The sequence below is a fragment of the Trachemys scripta genome, chromosome 3 (assembly GCF_013100865.1).
Source record: "Trachemys scripta elegans isolate TJP31775 chromosome 3, CAS_Tse_1.0, whole genome shotgun sequence".
Taxonomy (NCBI): Eukaryota; Metazoa; Chordata; order Testudines; family Emydidae; genus Trachemys; species Trachemys scripta.
In genome coordinates, this window is record NC_048300.1 from 63,527,494 (window position 1) to 63,545,702 (window position 18,209).

Here is an 18,209-nt window from a genome sequence, read left to right on the forward strand (position 1 = left end):
AAACAAAAAGGTTAAAATCAAATAGATGCAGGTATATTCTTCGGCATTGATTCGTCACATAAAAAGCCACTAAAAGTCTGTGGGAATTGATAGCAAGTTCTACTGAATTTTGCTCCAAATTTTGTGGGGAATTTTTTAATGTATAAATCTGTGGGGATTTTTAAAGCAAATTCACTGAATACACACAACATTTATTGGAAAACTATTTACAGTTTTAATGGATATTTTAAAATAGAATATACTTATTTCACCCACTCCTGGCTGTTTTGCTGTTGTTGCTGATGTTTTGGAAGGGTTGTAGAATCTTTTCATTGACAGTTTCACTTTGAAAATGGCACACAGTTTAGACCCTGATCATGGAATGAGCTGACCCAGGCACAGCACTGTTGACTTCAGTTGGAGCTGCAGAGACTCAACACCTCTGAAAATCAGGCCCCATAATGGGTTACATTGGGCCCCCAAAATTGAAGACCCCAAAAAATAGTGGCCACATTTGAAATCAGGGGGAATTCTGGATATAGGGGGATTCCAATGTCAAGTCCTTGGTTTGGTCACTGTTCCCCAGAATACCACTTGTCAAAAGCACCCAGATAGGGTTTGATCAAAAACCTACTGAATCCAGTGAAAAGACTCCCTTTAATTTCAATAAGCTTTGGATCAGGGCCATGTTGCCTAAAAATATGACAAAGGTGGCATAGGAGCCACCATGTGAGCTATTTGCGATTGGAATGCCTTCCTTCATTGGTGGGATCCTCCACTGGCCAGTTCATAGCTCACCAGTGGCAGAATATCATGTAGTTGCATTGCACTGGAGGATCTGGACCAAAATTGTACCTACTCACCTAAGAACATGAAATAAAAATATTTGTCTACACCTCTTCTGTCTTTTTTAGGTCAACTAATTACTCATAAGAAATATGCGCCAGATTCTGCTATTTCTTTCATTATTGTGATTCCACTGCTTTCTATGGAGCTATCTCTGATCTATGCTGCTGTGAGACTAAAATCACATCCAGTGTTTGTCTATTGTACAATATAATGAAAACAACCTGGATAAAATTTACAGCTCAAAGAAATGTTTGAATTTAATCTTACTCTATGTGTCCACTAAGTCAACACATCGTGAATCCAAGACACATTATATCCATAGCACCAACTCATATTTCAGCCCTCAAGTCAGTTTTCCTCTCAGTTTTATCTAAGAAAATAAATACTTAGCATTGTTTAAATCAATTATTGGAACATCTGCTTCAGCTGTCATGATTTAAACTGAGTTTAACCTCTTTTGGCTCATTCTGCTCCTCAATTTCCTCTTTATTCTCTTTAGCCTTGAAATCAAATGTTCTCCTGAAACACTGCAGCATGCAGTTAGATAAATCTGGTAAATCGCTGGTTGAAGTAAGTGGTTGTCTTTATGGATCGACACAATAGAGTCATAAGAAGATTAAAATAAATAAGTTCTTATGGGATTTTGCTTGTAAATCATTGTGTATTGACACAGGAGCCTTTGCAGCTTGAGGTATATGCTAGGTCGATAATGAAGGACAGCTAGTCAAAAAGTGATACATCAAAGGGAAAATTCACTCCTGTGCCGAATGCCTGACCAGGGCCCGTAGATAAATGTGGTGACAAACAGTCCCTGTCCTGGAGAGTTTACAGTGTAAACAAACAAAGGCTAAGATAGACAGAGTGTGGGAGGGGAAACTGGGACACCACCGGTGAAGTGACTTACCTAAGATCACACAACAGCCAGGTAAATGGCAATAGAATAGCCAGGTAAAGCTGGGAATAGAATTCAGGTGTCTTGAGTCCCAGTATCATGCCCTTGCCACAGGAAGACATTGTCTTTCCAGTGTACACATTGAGTGTGGCACAGTGGTACCTCCTTTGCTAATTATAGAATGATACTATGATTATTGCAGGTTCCTGTGCTGACAAATCTTGAGCTTTTAATGGAACCTACTGAAAAATCAGTCTTCTTATTGTTTTCAGTACGGTTGGTTGCAGAATTTCAAAGGGCATTCATACTGTATTTTACATCTCTAAATTCCTTGTTTCCAGGTATACCATTTTGGTTAGTAACTGCAACAGTTTCACAAGGATTCTCTTGTTGATTGTCCTCCTCATCCAGGAACCTCTTGGGGCATACAACTTTCTTATTCTTTCTTGAATAGTAAAATTTGTCTGTAGGCCACTGATGACCATGTTCTGCAATTTCTGTAAACTGGTTTCTCTCCTTGCTTGTGAACATGCAAAGAGAGTGCAAGAATTCTGATTGGGTAGTTTTTCACATGCAGTTTGTACCAAGGAAAATGCCTACACAAGGTACAAGGCAGTGAAGAATCAAATCTCCTAACTTCCTGTCCAAACTCTAAGATGCTGAACACCTACAATTCCCATTAAAGTCACTTAGATGTGCAGGTGCTTAGCAACAATCAGAATTTAATCCTATATTAAGAAAGTATAAAGCCAGAAAAAGAGAGAGAGAGTGAAAGAGCAAGATCTCTACATAGTGGTCACCACTAAAGTCTTTGTTCATGCTTAATTAACATTACCAGAATATTATCTACACTTAGCCAGAGGACTACCAAGAACACCACAGTAAAGTTGATTACTTGCAGCCAGCAATTGTTGCCATTAACATTTTTAGTTCTTCTGTTCCACTAGGTATGCTGGCAGAGGACAACAGCAGTAAGTCTAGGAGGTTGAGTATACGAAAGAAGCAGATATTACTGTCTCTTGCCACAATTCTTCCTGGACTATCAGTGTCCAGTAGAAAAAAGCAACTCACAATGAAGCTCATTTAGTGCTGTGCAGGGAAATCAAATGGTACAGTCCTTCCCCTAGCAACCCAGGGCACAGGGAGCCTGTACAAACTGCACTGTCCTTCCTGCGTTCAGCACTGCCTGTTCCCTGCACCATGGAGGTGCAGAGTGGGGTGGGGTCATGAGGCGATCTCCTCCCTATCCCTTCGAGGCAACATGTGCTTGTGGGGGTACACCACAGAGGGAGCAGAGTTCCTATACTCTTCCAAGTGCAGGGACTGTGGCTGTGCCTTTGCGTGGGGCACAACAGCCAGTCATAATGTGGCCCGTCCCTAGGAATGACACTGATGCTCATGTACATAATTTTTTTTATGCAGAAAATCAAATGAGAAGAAACCTGACACATTATGTAACTTGATTATGATAAAAAATGAATAAATAATAAAAGGGCTACTATCAAACACAGCCCTGAATTGCTAGCCTCACCCACAAAACCATAGCTGGGATGGGGGCTTGACCCACTATTGCCATGGTGCCGAACAGGCATTTTTGTCTCAGACCCTAGCCCACGCTACTGAGTTTAGGGTGACCTTCCTGGACTAAGAGGAAAACAGAAGACATTGCTAATATACCCAAGCATGTGATGGACACAGCTGACTCGTGGTTTTCGTTTGGAAAGCACCTAGCACATTAGCGGTGCTACTAGAAACAAATAATCACAAGTGGTCTGAGAGCCATCCACAAAAACGCACAACCAAGTCAAACCAAAACCATAGACATTTTATGAATAATCATCCATTTTTGTAAACCTTTTCCCCCCTTCCCCACAACTCTCTTCTGACCATCAGATATTACCACTTTGTTTTCTCTTACCCCAGGACTCAGCCCATATATGAATACGTCAGTGTTCAGAATCCCATACATCAAAACTGCTAGAAGAAAAGGAAAAATACAAAACTCCTCCCTCCCAATTTCACTATATGAATTAGTTGACTTGTGAATAGTACTTTTCCATAGATCAAGAACTGGATTAAAAATATGCACTTAATTTACATAATGGTAGAATTCCCTTGTTGAACAGGATATATGAATATACCTTCATAAACACATTCTGGAAAATTAGTGGGACTGCTGTTTTTGGACAAGCCACCTTACTTTCGCCTCTAAACGTGGGAAAGGCATCAAGAATGCAATTTCTGGGAAAGCAAACTGAGGTTTGGACTAACATTAGGTAGCCACTGGTTCTTTTGTGCAGCTGCCAAAGGAATTGTTTATAAAACCCAGGTATTTGGGCCATGTGGTAAAGAATATGAATTTCATCACAGACATTATTTCATCACATGAACAGTCTTAACAGAAGCATCGTTATGACACAGAATACAAGCATTTTGTGTAGAAATTCCATTCTGGCACAGAATTTAGGTTGATACTTTATAGCAACCAGCTTTCTGCCAATATACTGTAAATATAGTATTTTACAACCAAAGTAAAAGTATACCCTCTGTATTAGAGAGCAAACAGTAATACACATATATAAATAGTGGGATTTTACAGAAGAAACTTTGTACAATAGTCTTATTAATTAAAAATGAGACTAATGCTCATTTACAACAAGGCAGATTAGACAAAGTGAAAAAATATCAGTATCAGTGTAATATTGCATTAGCAAAATAGCTCTCTCATAGGTTTAGAGGATGCATGTTTTTTCCTCCTCAAAACTGTTTAAGAAGTATGAAATTAGTTTTGGCCTCAGCCTTGTCCCTTCAAGCGCCACTGACTACACATATATGACAAATCTGGAGACAAGAACTGGGTCCAAAAGTATATAAACAAGACCAGGGTGGTCCGCTCAAGCAAGTCAGGTTTTTTTTGCTCTCAATACCCCTGGTACATTAGCAGTCTATGGAGAATGGGGAGAATTTCCCATTTTTGATAGAAGCCTTCTGTTGAATTCCCTGTTGCCTCCTACCAGTGACTCCCAAATGAAGTATAAAAATCCTATCCTTTTGCTTTTCTGGGCTGGGGTGCATAAGGCATTATTTTCGTCTCTCTCTCTTCCCACCAGGAAGGCTGTCGATGTATCTCTACCTAGTTGTCTTCCTGCTAGAAGACTATTTTGAGGCAGGGATTTCTTGTCAGCTTGCTTAGGGAATTTGGTTCCTGGTCATTCATGAAAGTCTTAGCCTATGCAAACTATCCTTACTTGTGTATTGTCTGTGTGCTTTGTGGAAAACAATCCTCTATCCTGTAGTCAGTTTCTACTGTCTCAGGGTACATTCATATCCTGTGACTGTCTCCCCTTTTCCCCCATGCGTTTGGTCCCTTTGAATATCTTTCTAAAGTTCTGGTTGGTATCAGGTCCCATCATGGCTCTTTTCTCCTATGTGGTCAGATGTGCCAACTCCTCCAAACTGAGTTTACTAGGGCAAACATTTCTAGATTCTCAGTTTACCCTTCTTGGAGAATAGCAACTCATGCCTCGTGCTCAAGCTCTCGGCTTCCATCTGCTTTTGTTTATGGGCTGAGTCATGTCTTGAACAAAGAGGGAGTAGTGACACCTCACACCACTGTAGCTTGCAAATGCCTTTTGGAAACAAAGTTTTTTCCTCCATTTGTGACTGGATGTTCTCAGCTCTATGATTCTGAACAGTCTCTTGAGAATGCGCACCATCTTGTGCTTTAAGAGCCATTTTCAGTGTTATTTTCAGTTCTGGCTCTGTGGACTGGCTTGCCTTCTTCTCCTTCCCTTGATTGGCTGTCCCTTGACTTACCACTTCATAACACGTGACAGTCAAATTTACTTCTTCCTCCACTTTCCTCCTTTTGGAAGTGCAAGATGAATCAGGGGTAATTAATTGTAGATTATCAGGGGATCATTTTGTGGGTGCTGGTGTGTGTGTTTTCAGCCCATAGCCTTTACAGAGAGGAAGCATAGGAGGATACTATAAAAAAAAGGCTCCCGTTTATCATGGACAGATTTCCTGTGATTTTTTTTTTATCTCCAGTTCATCCTGTAGTATTTGCAGGTTCATCCTAGAAGGAGTGTTCCCCTTACCACAGCTGCAGTTCATTATTTGTGAATAGACCTTTTTGCTCTCTGTAACAATAGCCATTGGTATCAGTGGATACTGATTCCTGTCATGTGACAGGATGTAGGCTTTCAGACCCTGGCACATGTCAGACGACTGGAAGTAGGAAATAACGTTCAGTCAAGTTTACCTGCACTCCTGTGCGTAACACCTTTAAAATATGCTGTTTCAATGTTTTCACTCAAGTAGCGCCATTTAAAAATACGTAAAATTATTTTGTGTAAAATTTCAGTTGTTTCCTTTTCACAGTGTTCAAAACAGACCCATTTTTCATTCCTATATGGGTCTTGCAAAAGACTAAGTAAAAGTTTAAGTGAAAACCTTATCAAAATCCAATCAACGTTGACAAGACAGTGGATATGGTATTGTGGAAGCTGGCAACCAATGATGATTACCACTCAGTGAGAAATACATTTGATCTGGAGACAGAATGTGCTTGTGTGACAAAGATGTGTCTGTCAATAAAGTCCTGCAGAGGTATGTGATCCAAATACAATATATATCTCCAAGATAATGGAAGGGTTTGAGCACCAAAGGATTTCCCAAATTGTGGAAATGTTACACATGGAAGAGGTTTACTCATTCTTCATTCACACAAGGAAGCAATGTAGACCAGGAATCAAAAGAGTTAGTGCTCCATTGGTGCAACCCCTGGTGTATCACTAGGGCTGGTGCCTGATGTTCATGTAGGCAAGTTGACCAAAATACCTGAGGATATGCATCTTTCCTAGAACGCTGGCCTGTTTGAGAAAGGGCAGAATGGCACATTGTTCTTTCCCCACAGTAGTGATAGATGTGGCGTCTGGCTACACTGTGATTCTGAGACATCCTTCTCACCTGCTCCTCCTTTGGCTTACACCACCGGGGACAAAAGTTGCTCCCACCACCGACTCAGGTGGTGCAGAATGCTGATTAAATGTGCCTTTAGCAAGCTCAAGACTTGATGGAGATACCTCTCTGAGCAAATAAGTCCACTGATTATAATCATTATTGCAGCAGACTGTATTTTTTATAATATTGCAGAAAATTCTTCTACACAACTACCTGTGAGACTCATTACCTCCAGACACCATTTTGGCCAAAAGCTTGGCAGGATTAAAAAAAGGATTAGATATTTATATGGATAATAACATCATCCAGAGTTAAATTAGTACTGATAAAAATAACGTTGGAAGGGACGTAAACGCTTAGGCTTCCGGGCATAATGCAGCCCTTAACTGATGGGGTATAGAAGGAAACTTCCCCCGCTGTTAAGTTATTCCCTGACTACCTACTGAAAAGACTTCTTGCACCTTCTTCTAAAGGATGATACTTGCCGTTGCTGGCGACTGGATACTGAACTAGATGAACCACTGGTTTGTTTCAGTCTGGCAAAGGTTACATTCCTGTGACATTTGTGAGAGCATGGGAGAAATTTAATATACTAGCATAAGGCACCATCTCCACTGAAGTCCATGGGAGTTTTGCCATGGACCACAATGAGAGTAGGATTAAGTCCTCAGTACACATGCTTGTATCTTCCTCTAATGGCTGGTTGGGACAGAGATTATAGCAGCCTGCTATACTTACAGCTATGAAAGTGCTCCTTTAGCTCAAGAGAAACCTGTAGTTTTGGTGCTGAAGGTTTTGGGTTGGATTCTGATTGACAACCATTGTGTCTTGATGTATGCAGTCAGCTACAGCTCATAAGAGAAGCAATGCAAGATGCAGCATTTTATTAGTAAGAAGCCCATGGAGTTTTGGGAATCCACCACTGCTGTCAACAACTGGCAACATAGTTAGGGACAGGTTTCAGAGTGGTAGTGGTTGGGTCATTACAAAACCTAAACTTAATTTTCCCAATACTAATTTATCCCTACTGTTACTCACACCTTCTTGTCAACTGTCTGTAATGAGCCACTCTCTTACCACTTCAAAAGTTATTTTTCCTCCCTTGGTATCCTGCTGTTAATTGATTTATCTTATTAGACTGACCTCACACTTGGTAAAACAAACCCCATCCTTTCATGTGTGTATATATACCTGCTCCTGTATTGTTCACTTCATGCATCTGATGAAGTGGGTTCTAGCCCACGAAAGCTGATGCTCAAATAAATTTGTTAGTCTCTAAGGTGCCACAAGGACTCCTCGTTGTTTTTTATAGTTAGGAATGACACCCACCAGTGCTACTGTGATTCCACGACTTGATTTTATTTACACAAAAGTTAGACTGGTGCCAAGGCAAGTTGCGATGGGCATGGTGATCGGGGTGATTACAGACAAAGGCACTGTAATGATCATTTTGGGCTCTCACATTTGCTAACAGGGTAGCGATCACTCCAGAAAAATACCATAACAACATTTATTTAAAAACCCCACAACCGTTAATGAACAGTAGCAAACAAAGCAAAGCCAGAGGGAGGGGAAATTAACTCTATTGCTGTTAGCCAGGAGGAAGCAGGGACACAACCAGACTATAATTCTGGCACTTGTGCTAGGAGGAGGGTATAGCTTGCAGGAGGTCACTGAAGTGGTAACTGCTAGAGTAAAGCTGATGGTAGATAATGTCTGGCTATGTGGTAGGCAGATGCCAGGACAGTATGGAAACCTTCTGTCATGCAGAGAATAACCCTGGCCCGATTTTGCAGTTCCCTTTTGTGTTGTATGCACTCTCCCTCCCACCCCAGCTCTGAGCTCCGAAGAAATGGTTTGAGACTGTCACTTTCCTTGTCCCATGCGTCTGTTCTACATCTCTCTCCTGCATCTTCTGTCTCCTTCAAGTCCATCAGACCTGAACACTTCCTCATGTCCCCCTGCCAAATGAGGTGGAAACCATCTCCTGATCTCTTTTCTTCCTTCCTCAGTTAGTTCAGCTGCTCTAGATGACTCTGCTTTGTAACTCTTTTAGCAGCTACTGGAGGGTTTGCAGACCCATCAGCACGGTCAATTTCTGATTTTAATGTGCAGCTGCAGCACCTGTGAGGTAAGGAAAGTAGCATGGGTTAGCAAGAATAGTTACTGCAGTGCTGCGTGCACATCCCCACTGCTTGCTACCAATATAGAAGGTGTAAAAGAGAAGTGCCACCATCATTTCTGCTTTGGTGCCATGTAGCGGGGTGGTCACCCGCTCCTGGCCTGAAAGGGGTTAAAAGCTAGCCCTTGGAGAGGGCTGGGGCTGGGGGCCTTAGGCTGGGCTAATTGGGAGGCAGGCTCAGCTTGGGCCATGCCCCAATCAGGGACCAGCTGGCTCTATAAAGGCTTGAGCCAGGAACTCAAGCAGACACTCTCTCTCTGCCTTTAGAGGGAGAAGGGCCTGGCTGCTAGGGAGCCTACCTGGGTACCTAAGGTGGAGCAGGGCTGGGGGAAGGCAAGAGGAGCTGGGGAGCTCCGGCCTGGAAACCCCCCAGGCTGCAGGCCTAGGGTAAGGCCAACTGGGTACTGGGGTTGCAAAGGGGCAGCCCATGGGTAGGTAGAGGCAGCAGGCCCAAACCCCTTTGCCTGAGATGAGTGGCTGATCCACTGCAGTGTGCCCCAGCGAACGGGGGCTAAGTGATGACTGGCAGTAGCCAAGACTGAGGCAAAGTGGGGATAGTGGGTGGGGGCTCCCCTGGGAGGGGGAGACCCAGAACTGTGGGGTTACTGCCAGGGGGCAGCACCCCAGATAACGGGGCACTAGGTCCTGGGAGGGACACGGGGGCCAGAGTGAGGTAAGGCGGATCACCAGCCTGCAGAGGGCACTCCGGAGGCTGGAAGAGCTAATTCCCGGATGACCAGCAGGAGGCCCCGCAGGGGGTGAGTCTGCACCCTTACAAGCCAGAATATCAATCAACAAATACAATGTAATTTTTTCCTGATTTTCCTTCATTTTCTTCTGTGTAAATTATTTAATTCATTCCAAAGAGTGAACCACATAAAAGACCAAAATCCAGACCAGGAACACAAGCCCTCTTGGTAAATGCACCTTTGCAAAATAACTGAACAGTTTTACATTTTTAGGAAGGGAGGAAGAATATATTTTCCGGGTCATAGACACAAAGTATGGCCAGGCTGCTGTGCAGAGAAGCCTGTAGATGCAACATGGTGGTGTGCAATCGCCGCTTCTGTTAGTAATCAGATTCTTTCAACACTGAAGCCCTGGCTGAACTGGGGCAAAAGGAACTAGCATGGGACCAGGAAGCAAACAAACTTGTGCTTTTGTATGCACAGCGTGCACTATCACCACCTATTGGCAATAAACAAGAAGTGGAGATTATAAAATCTCAAAATGTGAATTCAAAAAACCAGATTGACACATGCTAAGATTTTAATGGCAGGCACTATATTTTCAGGGAGGGGGGGAAACTGAGACAGAATTCTGTTTGTAAACAAATATCCAATAATTGAAAATAACCTCATCTTTATCATAGGACAACCATTTCAAAGTTAGGAAATTTGGACTAGAAGTTCCACACACCAAAAAACCCTTAACTTTGCCCTCTATCCCTGTTCATAAGTGTCCTAGTGGGATATCCTTATATTGAAACTCCAGAGTTACAAATTAACAAATATTCTAAATCACTGATACTCTTACAGGTATATTGCCTGCCTTCTCTCCTCCATGATAAATAAGTAACATCCTCACTTGGTTTGGTGAATGGGGTTCTCGGAGGTCTATGGCCTGGTCTATGTATGAATACAGTGGACTAGATAGAAGTATGTATCTGACATATTTGGAGAATGGGATCTTGAACACATTCCAGGAGGGTGAATAGGGAAGATACAATGGGATTTCTTGTCTTGGATTCAACAACTCTAACCCATCAGATGTAGGCTGGGGAGCGGCAGCCTCCCATTCAAGTTCACATGACCTCTCTCAGCAGGATATTCAACAGAATCAATCATTACTGGAACGTGAGAGGGTAGAAAATACCTTTGAGGAAGATATTTCCACAACATTAGAGTCTTTTCCTTTTCATATTCCTTGTGAGCTTCCATAGCTTCTGTTTCATGCTCTTTTCCCCTTCTTCTTGGCCTGCTGTTGAGGTATCTTCAGGGACGGTTTTGCCTCTCAATTGCTTTGAGCTGGACTTGAACTTTAATGGAATTTCTCTGTCTTTAAAAATCTTCATCTTTCTTTGAACAGGCAGAGAGCAGAAAAACCTCCTCAATCTGGAGAGAGGCTCTGCTTCAGGCAAACAAGCTGTCTCAATATTTGTTATGGTGTCTATAGCTGCAATGCAAACTGAGGCTATAGGGTCATATTTGAGATCATCAAGAGCTGAAACCAAGAAGAAATACAAGTCAAGGCACACAGTATTAATGAGATGACATTTCATTAGGCTCCATTATCTTATGCCATTTTCCTGGGCCCCCTGCCATATCCCAACATCAGAAGCAGAGAATATATATTATTTCTAATCTGCCCTGTGTGCCAGGATGAGAATTTAGCCTTCCTCGCCTCCTGTCACCACCTTCAGGCCAAAGCATTCAGTCATCACATTAGATGCCATAGATTGAGAACCATTGAGTTCAATTTGTGAAGTCCTCATTTCTCCTCTGTAAATGGGAAATTTGGAACCTCTTCAGCAAACACAGAACACACTCACACCTGGGAACTCTCCTTCTATCAGAAGAGGGGTTAGGAATTATAAAGGGATGTAACTAGAAATAATGGGATGACATTAAGCACAAAAGATGTAGGCCAAATAGTGAAGTCTTTCAAACTGTAGTATAGTCTCAAAGAAAAAAGGGCTGGATGCCTTATGACTTGACTGATGTTTACCACATGACTACACACAGCACTGTAGGGAACATTCCTGAAATAGCACTTTTTTCCCCATTTCTAATTTATTTTATAAACCTAATTTGAATCTATTTTAAATAGGAATAAAAACTGCAGTGCTGAGGATTGGGACTGGTCTATAGAGTCTTTCATTTTCAAATCATTGGTTCGAATTCAGCCTGGATCTATAATTTGTAAATGACTTTTCTATTGGATAGCTATGTGAAATGAGTTAAGAATACAAAAGGCATCATAGTGCAATAGACTAATGGTCCATCTAGCCTAGTATCCTATCATGGCAGTGGCTGGTACTTGATGCTTCAGAGGAAAGCAAATAAAAACTCAATATGCCCTTAAGCTAAGTATGTAATACCATATCATAAGGGAAATATTATTATGGGCCTAATTTTGATCTCAGTGACACTGGTTTTACATCAGTGTGACACTACTGGGCTAGATCGTTGGCCCCTCTTTGCCAGCCCACTGGGGCAAAGGGGCCATAGAGCTGTTTTAATTGGTCCAAGAGAGGCAGAGCCAGTAGTGGCACGGTGCTATCCTCACCCCTCAGCAATGAGGCCCGACCAAGGGAAATGGCACATGACAGGAGGGCCATTGCCCAGGGGAGCTGGATGCAATTTAGAACAGCCCTGAGACTATCCAAGAGCAGCCCAAGGATTAGGAAGCAGCAGACGTGATATAAACCACACCCTGCCCTGCCTCCAGGCCTGTGCCAAGTGCAACTCAGCCAGATGGCCAAATTTTGCTCACTGACTTTAATAGACGTTCTCCTATTTTATACCTGTCAGTGGGAGCAGAATTAGGTCCCTTATATTGATAATGGGCTTTCATCCTGAAGGATCCCTAAGCACTTTATAAACTTAAAAATTCAAATACAATCTATACACAAGGATTCCTTCAAGTGCACAACCCACTGCACACATTTCAGGACACAACGTGAAGAAAACCTTTATCCTACTGCAGCTCCAGGAGGGATTTAGATATGCAGAATGTAGTTGCTCCCACTGAAATTTGGCCAGGACACTAAAGTTCAAATAATCTTATTAAGGGCATCTTCAATAACCAGAAAAGATTGAGATCTCAGGTTTGGGTAGTGCCTGCAGCAGCACACCGCTCCCTAGAAACAAGGTCTGGTATCAGTTTAGAACTCATGCAGAAGGAAGAATGCTGCTCACTGAATCACAATTGCTACCTCACACACTGGACCTACACTGTTGCTTGGAGATTTCCCATCCAAACGTGCAACCAGCCCAACACAACATTGCTAGGCTTTGAGGAAAGCGAAGGAGATAACAAACCAAGGTAAAATATCAAAATATGGTCAATTGTACACTGCAGAGCCAAGAAAATAAATTAGCTTTCCACCACCTCAAGGTAAATAAAGTTATCTTTATTAGGAAGTGCTAAAAAGCTACTGTCCAATTTATCCCAGCACTTATGAGTCTTCACTGAGCTGTTCATAATGACATCTAAGTCTCCTTCCTGAGGGGTTACGACCAATTCATAGCCTCTCAATGTGCCCACTTTTAACTACGCTGAATTTTCTCCCGCATTATGTTGCCCAATTTTCTAGTCTTACAAAATTCCTCTTCATTCTTCCAAGTCTTGATTAATCTAAATGACTGAGTCATCAGCAAATCTCACCACCTCACTAGTCATCCCATCTTCCAGGATATTGAAAACAGGTCCTATTACTGATCCTTGAGAGACTGCAACATGCTTTTTGTATTGCTTTCTGTCTTTTAACAAGTTATTAATATGCCAAAAATTTACTTCTCGCTCTCTGGTTACTAAGTTTCCTTAAAAGTCTTTTATGAGGGACTTTATCAAAAGCCTTTTGAAAAGCTAAACATATTTATTTCCTCGTTTATCTGCTACTTTCTTAACGCTTTCAAACAATTCTTTCATCTTAGAAAGGCAGCATTTACCATGACAGAAACTATGCTACTGTCATAACTATAAAGGGAAGAGTAACAGCTCTCCTGTGTACAGTACTATAAAATCCCTCCTGGCCAGAGTCTCCAAAATCCTTTTACCTGTAAAAGGTTAAGAAGCTCAGGTAACCTGGCTGACACCTGACCCAAAGGACCAATAAGGGGACAAGATACTTTCAAATCTTGGGGGTGGGGGGAAAGGCTTTTGTTTGTGCTCTTTGTTTGGGAAGTTGTTCGCTCTTGGGACTTAGAGGGACCAGACATCAATCCAGGTTCTCCAAATCTTTCTGAACAAGCTCTCATATTTCAAACTTGTAAGTAAACAGCCAGGCAAGGCGTGTTAGTTTATCTTTGTTTTCTCAACTTGTAAATGTACCTTTTGCTAGAGTGTTTATCTCTGTTTGCTGTACTTTGAACCTAAGGCTCGAGGGGGGTCCTCTGAGCTCTTTAAGTTTGATTACCCTGTAAAGTTATTTTCCCATCCTGATTTTACAGAGAGGATTTTTACCTTTTTCTTTAATTAAAAGCCTTCTTTTTAAGAACCTGATTGATTTTTCCTTGTTTTTAGATCCAAGGGGTTTGGATCTTGATCCACCAGGAGTTGGTGGGAGAAAGGAGNAGGGGGACGGTTAATTTCTCCTTGTTTTAAGATCCAAGGGGTTTGGATCTTGATTCACCAGGAGTTGGTGGGAGAAAGGAGGGGGACGGTTAATTTCTCCTTGTTTTAAGATCCAAGGGGTTTGGATCTGTATTCACCAGGGAATTGGTGAAGGTCTCTCAAGGCTACCCAGGGAAGGGAATTAGCTTTGGGATGGTGGCAGCGGACCAGATCTAAGCTGGTAGTTAAGCTTAGAAGTTTTCATGCAGGCCCCCACATTTGTACCCTAAAGTTCAGAGTGGGGAAGCAGCCTTGACAGCTACCATTACTGATCCTGGATAATCTGGACATCACTCCTCTAAGTGCTTTATAAATTTAACCATTTTCTGATCTATTTTTTCCAGACACTGAAGTAAGTTGTCAATAAATTCTTAATTTCCCTTAGCACCATTTAAAAAAATTGGTACAAGGTTGGCAATCCTTCAGTCCTCCAGGGAAGAAATTCTTTCTAATGATATATTACACATTTTTGTTGAACTCTTGCATAAGACCCATCCATTTCTGGTGATTTATTGCAAAAAATATAGGAATTATTTATAATAAAAATATTGCCATCTCAGTCCAGTAACTTATTGGACAGATTTCAAACACAAGTATACAGCAAACTGCACCCTTCTAGACAGCTGCAGCAAAGATGCCACAAAAAAGGTATGGCCCCTGGAGCCCAAAGTCCAGTCTCAACCCTCAAGGATGTCCCTCCTGTCCCAGTCCAGCTTGAAGCACGTTGGTGAGGCAATAGGGGTGGGCAGGGGGTAACATGCATGGTCACTACTTATGCTGTACCTATTCTGCAGATTAATAGGAAGATTTCAACTCTCTAGGGTGATCAATGTCAGTTTGGCATTTTTCAACACTAAATTAATTGAAAAATACATTAAATCCCACAAATTAGTTAAAGGAGCATAAGAATTTAAACCCGTCTAACCAACCCTCCCTCTCACCAGCTTTTTCACAGATGGGAAAGAGGCAGAAGAAAAGATCAAGAAGTCTGACTTGCATCACATACTGCTGCAGGGTCTCCTGGACAGGAAGGAGATTGAGGCCTCAGAGAGCAAACAAAAAGCAAGGCCTTTAGACTATATAGATGCCAGGGACTCTGCCAGAGAAGTTGGCCCGCTCTGTGGTACTTCCCTGCTTCTTTATCTTCCCTATTAATACGGCTTTTGCAAAAGCTATGGCTTCCCTCCTTGCACAAAGCTTCCTTCTGGGAGAGTATAAGGGAAGAGTTAATGCTGCTTGGATATGTCATATAAAGATGCCATGGAGAGTAGCTGCTTCTCCTGGCTCCCTCCCAACCCCAGCACGTTCCTTCCTGATCAATGGAGAACACCACCACAGAGCAGCAACGGAATGACTGCCACAGGCTTGCGCAAAAGACAGAAGCATGCCTCCAGTTCTGTGCTTACTGCCTCTACATTTTGCCATTGGAAATGCAGAGGCACTTCAGACCCAAAGGCAGGGAATAGGAAGGTGAGGAGTGAAATTCTGTTGCCATTGACTTCAGTGGGGGCAAGATTTCACCCAAGACTCTGATGATTATGCCCATGTTGCACACATTAAGATATACATTTAACTCACAATTGAAATACATATAGCAATGGGAGGATCCAGGATCAACTTTTTTTTTAAAAAAATGTCCATAATTTTGTTATCCCTGATTTCACACCAGTTTTATAAGAAATTCTGTTTTCAACGAGAGATTTCCAATTTCCCACCTGCAAATCGCCCCACCAAGAAACCCTGTCCATGCTGGCCCCATTGTAAGGGAAAACATGCAGTTCCCTCAGTCCTCTAATGTAAACAAGTAGAGGCTAGTCCTTCTAAGACAGTAAGCTCTGCAGTGCAGGGACTGGACTTTATTTTGTGTTTATACAGAATTTAGCCCTTCATCCTTATAAGAACTTTTGGCTGTTATTGTAATACAAATAATAAACAGATATACTTTTTTAGTTTCCATTAAAATCTTAGCACATGCCCACTGAACATGCGCTCATGCTATTTTTCACTTTTTACTTTAGTTTAATTATTTTCCCCCAAACTTATTTTAACTCATCATGCAAAACTAGCTGTGCAAAGATTTAAAGTTTAGCTGTTATTCATTATTGATGGATAAAAACTTAACTTTATTTTCATTCAAAAGTAGCAAAAGGGATTTTCCTCAGCATTTTCAGAAATTCACCTATGGGTTGAAACTAAACATGGAAAGTCTTCTTGAGATTTTTTTTCAGAAGGTTATGAGCTGGGCTGAGAAAATGCTAAAAGAATATTCACAAACATCTGTTCTTTAAAAAAAATTATTGATTTGTGACCCTTTTTATTTTCTGTAAACCAGGGATGATCTTTTTTCTCACAAAACAAAAGACTCACAAATATTTGTGAAAATAAGCAACCATAGGAAGGTCCACACCACAGGTGTTTGCATGAACAACTGGAAACCTTTGATTTCCCACTCCTGTGTACAGAAGTTTCATTCTTCCATTCAGGAAGAAGAAACAGCATGTGATTTGTGTGAGCAACCACTTACCACAAAAATAGCAAATAATGAATAGTAAATAAATAAATAAAACAAGCAGAGCAGATCAATGACAACTCATAGGCTGAATGAGGTTTGTATTAACAGTACTGTTTGCATTTTTGGAATAATGAACAAAATCTGTAGAAAATTGAAGTCTGCTCACAAATAATTTGCAAGCAAACTAAAGGGCAACATTTACTGAATAAATTATTCATTACAAATATTGTAGTTTGCCCTCTTGCAGTAATAAATGAGAAGAGGTGTAACAAGTGTCTATAATGGCACTCTCTCTGTTTATAGCCTTAATTATTATTTTAAAATGTAATTGCTACTATCTCCATTTCTATAAACTCCTCCTGAATTACGGCCCAGAGGACAGGTGGGTGGGGGGAGGCAGAGGCCATCTGATAACATAAATGAAGGTGCATTATAGATTGCAAAAGAACCTGGATCACAAGCAATTCCTTACCATTGAGCAGTAGCATCACATCATCTCTGTCGACTTGAATTAAGTTCAAATTCTTTACTGTGAACTCTGGATATGCAATATAAACAAAAATCAGGTACTTTACCTAACTTCTAAAATTTCACTCCTCCCAGATGAAGGAGGTAGGAAGATGCTCTCTCGGGAAATCTGAGAAATCCTCCAAGTCCCAAGTTTTCTAAGAAGTTCCCAAGAGACCAAATTCTAAAGGAGACTAGAGGCCAGGCCCTCAGAGAGTGTAAAATGATTTCAGTGGAGCTGAACCCATTTACAACATCTGAGGATCGGATCTCTACAGAAATTCCCATGGGTCCAGCTGAAGAACAGCAAAGGTAGGGCAATTCCTCTAGAACAGCAGTTCTCAATGCGTGGCCCAATTAGCACACAGCTGTGGCCCAGCTGTGCGCTTAAAAAAAAATTCAAAATTTGCCACTCTGGTCTGGCAAGGAGCGGGGCTGGCTGAGGGGAAGACAGCCTCTCGCAGCCTACACCAGCGCTCCTGGCAGCAGGGGACTGGTAAGTGCCGCAGTGGGGTAGGGGGTGGGAGAGTGGATCTGTAGGTAGGGGTTTTTTTTGTAGGGGGGGGCCCTCTGGGAACTAGGGGTTTGCCCCAGGTTTTAGGTGGGACTCCGCTCCTGACCCCCTTCTCGGGTCCTGGCTGCCGGCCCCTCCAGACGCTCTGCTCCTGGCGGGTGCTGGGGGTTCCAGCTGCTGCCCGGCTCCCCGCTGCAGCATGGGGTCCAGCTCCGGCTCCCTGCTGCTACCTGGCCCACGGCATGGGGTCCGGCTCCCCACTGCTACCTGGCCTGCAGCACAGCTCCCCACGGCAGGATTTGGGGTCCAGCTGCCCGGCCTGCACCCAGGGCTCCACTCCTGGCCCCGCTGTGGGTGGAGGAAGTGGGCATAGGGGACTGTGGGCGGTTTTAGGGTAGGGGCGTTGTGGTTCTCAACTTGCAGCCCACAATGATAAATGGGTTGAGAACCACTGTTCTAGAAGGAAGAAAAT

The 18,209-nt window shown here is 42.3% G+C and overlaps 1 protein-coding gene across 1 annotated transcript in view; it reads right to left on the reverse strand.

Annotated features, from left to right (window-relative positions):
* Positions 1 to 7,975: 7,975 nt before the first annotated feature.
* The window catches only part of LOC117875588 (maestro heat-like repeat-containing protein family member 7), a 50,538-nt gene continuing 40,304 nt past the window's right edge, over positions 7,976 to 18,209 (reverse strand). Inside the window, exons 22-24 of the mRNA XM_034766958.1 lie at positions 17,189 to 17,254; positions 10,743 to 11,090; positions 7,976 to 8,809 (exon numbers count right to left, since the gene is read on the reverse strand). Of these exons, the coding sequence (XP_034622849.1) occupies positions 10,768 to 11,090; positions 17,189 to 17,254 (389 nt within the window). The 3' untranslated portion in view covers positions 7,976 to 8,809; positions 10,743 to 10,767. The remainder of the gene's footprint in view (positions 8,810 to 10,742; positions 11,091 to 17,188; positions 17,255 to 18,209) is intronic.